Source organism: Anoplophora glabripennis, unplaced genomic scaffold (assembly GCF_000390285.2).
Source record: "Anoplophora glabripennis isolate ALB-LARVAE unplaced genomic scaffold, Agla_2.0 scaffold7893, whole genome shotgun sequence".
Lineage (NCBI taxonomy): Eukaryota > Metazoa > Arthropoda > Insecta > Coleoptera > Cerambycidae > Anoplophora > Anoplophora glabripennis.
Window position 1 is genome coordinate 696 of NW_019423967.1, and position 1,305 is coordinate 2,000.

The 1,305-nt window shown below is 29.7% G+C and overlaps 1 protein-coding gene across 1 annotated transcript; it reads right to left on the reverse strand.

The window, feature by feature from the left end:
* Positions 1-236: 236 nt before the first annotated feature.
* LOC108916848 (vacuole membrane protein 1-like) lies at positions 237-692 on the reverse strand (the record flags this gene model as incomplete). Its single annotated transcript, XM_018723074.1, has 2 exons — positions 237-382; positions 463-692. Coding segments are annotated over 2 exons (376 nt in total), but the record flags the coding sequence as incomplete, so codon positions are not given.
* Between the last annotated feature and the right edge of the window lie 613 nt (positions 693-1,305).

A 1,305-nucleotide genomic window follows, 5' to 3' on the forward strand; every position in this document is an offset into this window, starting at 1 on the left:
TTTACTGGTCAACAGCACGTAACTCATCCTACAGCACACGAACAGGACCGTTCCAGAGAAAATATTTTGATCCATAATTGAACTTAAACTTACGAAAAAAAAATGCAAAAGTAGAACTTTTTCGTATAAGACTTTTCTATTACAAATAGCGTTAGGAAGTTGTAGTTTAATTTTTATAGATTATACACACCACATCCTGTATATTTATTTCAATTATATTTAACTACCTCACTTACCTAAACCTATCCAGTATAAACACCATAATAATTTCTTATACATCCCTTGTACTAAATTTTGATGTGGTCCTTTGGAATTCATTAATATGTATACTGATAATACTGATATAAGACCTAGTGATACAAGTTTCTGATTTGTTAATATCCTAAAAAAAAAGAAAACAAACTGAATTCACAGTCCCCTATGCAAAAATACTCTTACAATGTTCCTTGTTAAATATCTTACTTTTTACCATATGTCGATAATAATATAATAACTTCTCTAATAAAATATTCAACCGTGACTATGGGTCTCTTCCATAACACCAAGCTCTCCCTGTCTTGTCTTTCTTTCTCTCTTTTCTGTTGTTCCGCATGATTCTTTGTTCTTATGTTGTTTTGTAAATTACTACCGTTAATTGTGGGGGCTCCGTCCTTTCTTGCACCACTTGTCATTTTGTTATCCAACCTTTGAACCTGGAAACAAATAAGTAACACCATTTTAATGGGATGGATCAAGATCAATTTGCACATTAATGTAAATTATTGTAACAAACACATACATAGCTGTCTAGCTACATGTTTCTAATTTGCAGTAATGTTATAAGGCTTTAAAAAAAAACGATATAAAAATATATGATAGCTGATCAATGATGTTTTGCAAAGCACATCTACAAAGTGTCTGGGAACAAATGGTCCTAACTTCAGTGGTATCTTCCTTGGGTGAATAAAAATCAATTTAGATCATGTCACCTTAATATAATTTTACTTGCCTAAATAGCTACGAACATTATAATTTTTTAAAGATAACTTTATAACCTTTTAAGGTATGTTTTTCTATAAAATTACGAAAATTGGACTTTAATTTTCTAAAGCAGTTGTAAGCTAATTAAAGAGTGAAGTTGAATATTTGGGAAGATTCTTGTCTAATTAGACTTCATCTTTTGTAAATTTGGAAGCAGAAAACAGACAAACAATCTATCAAATATAATTAAAACAGAAATATAATATCCAGTCTTGATAATGAAGAAATTGATTTTTCTAAACAACTATAACTGAAGTATGTGATATAGTGTTGCATACTCTTAAC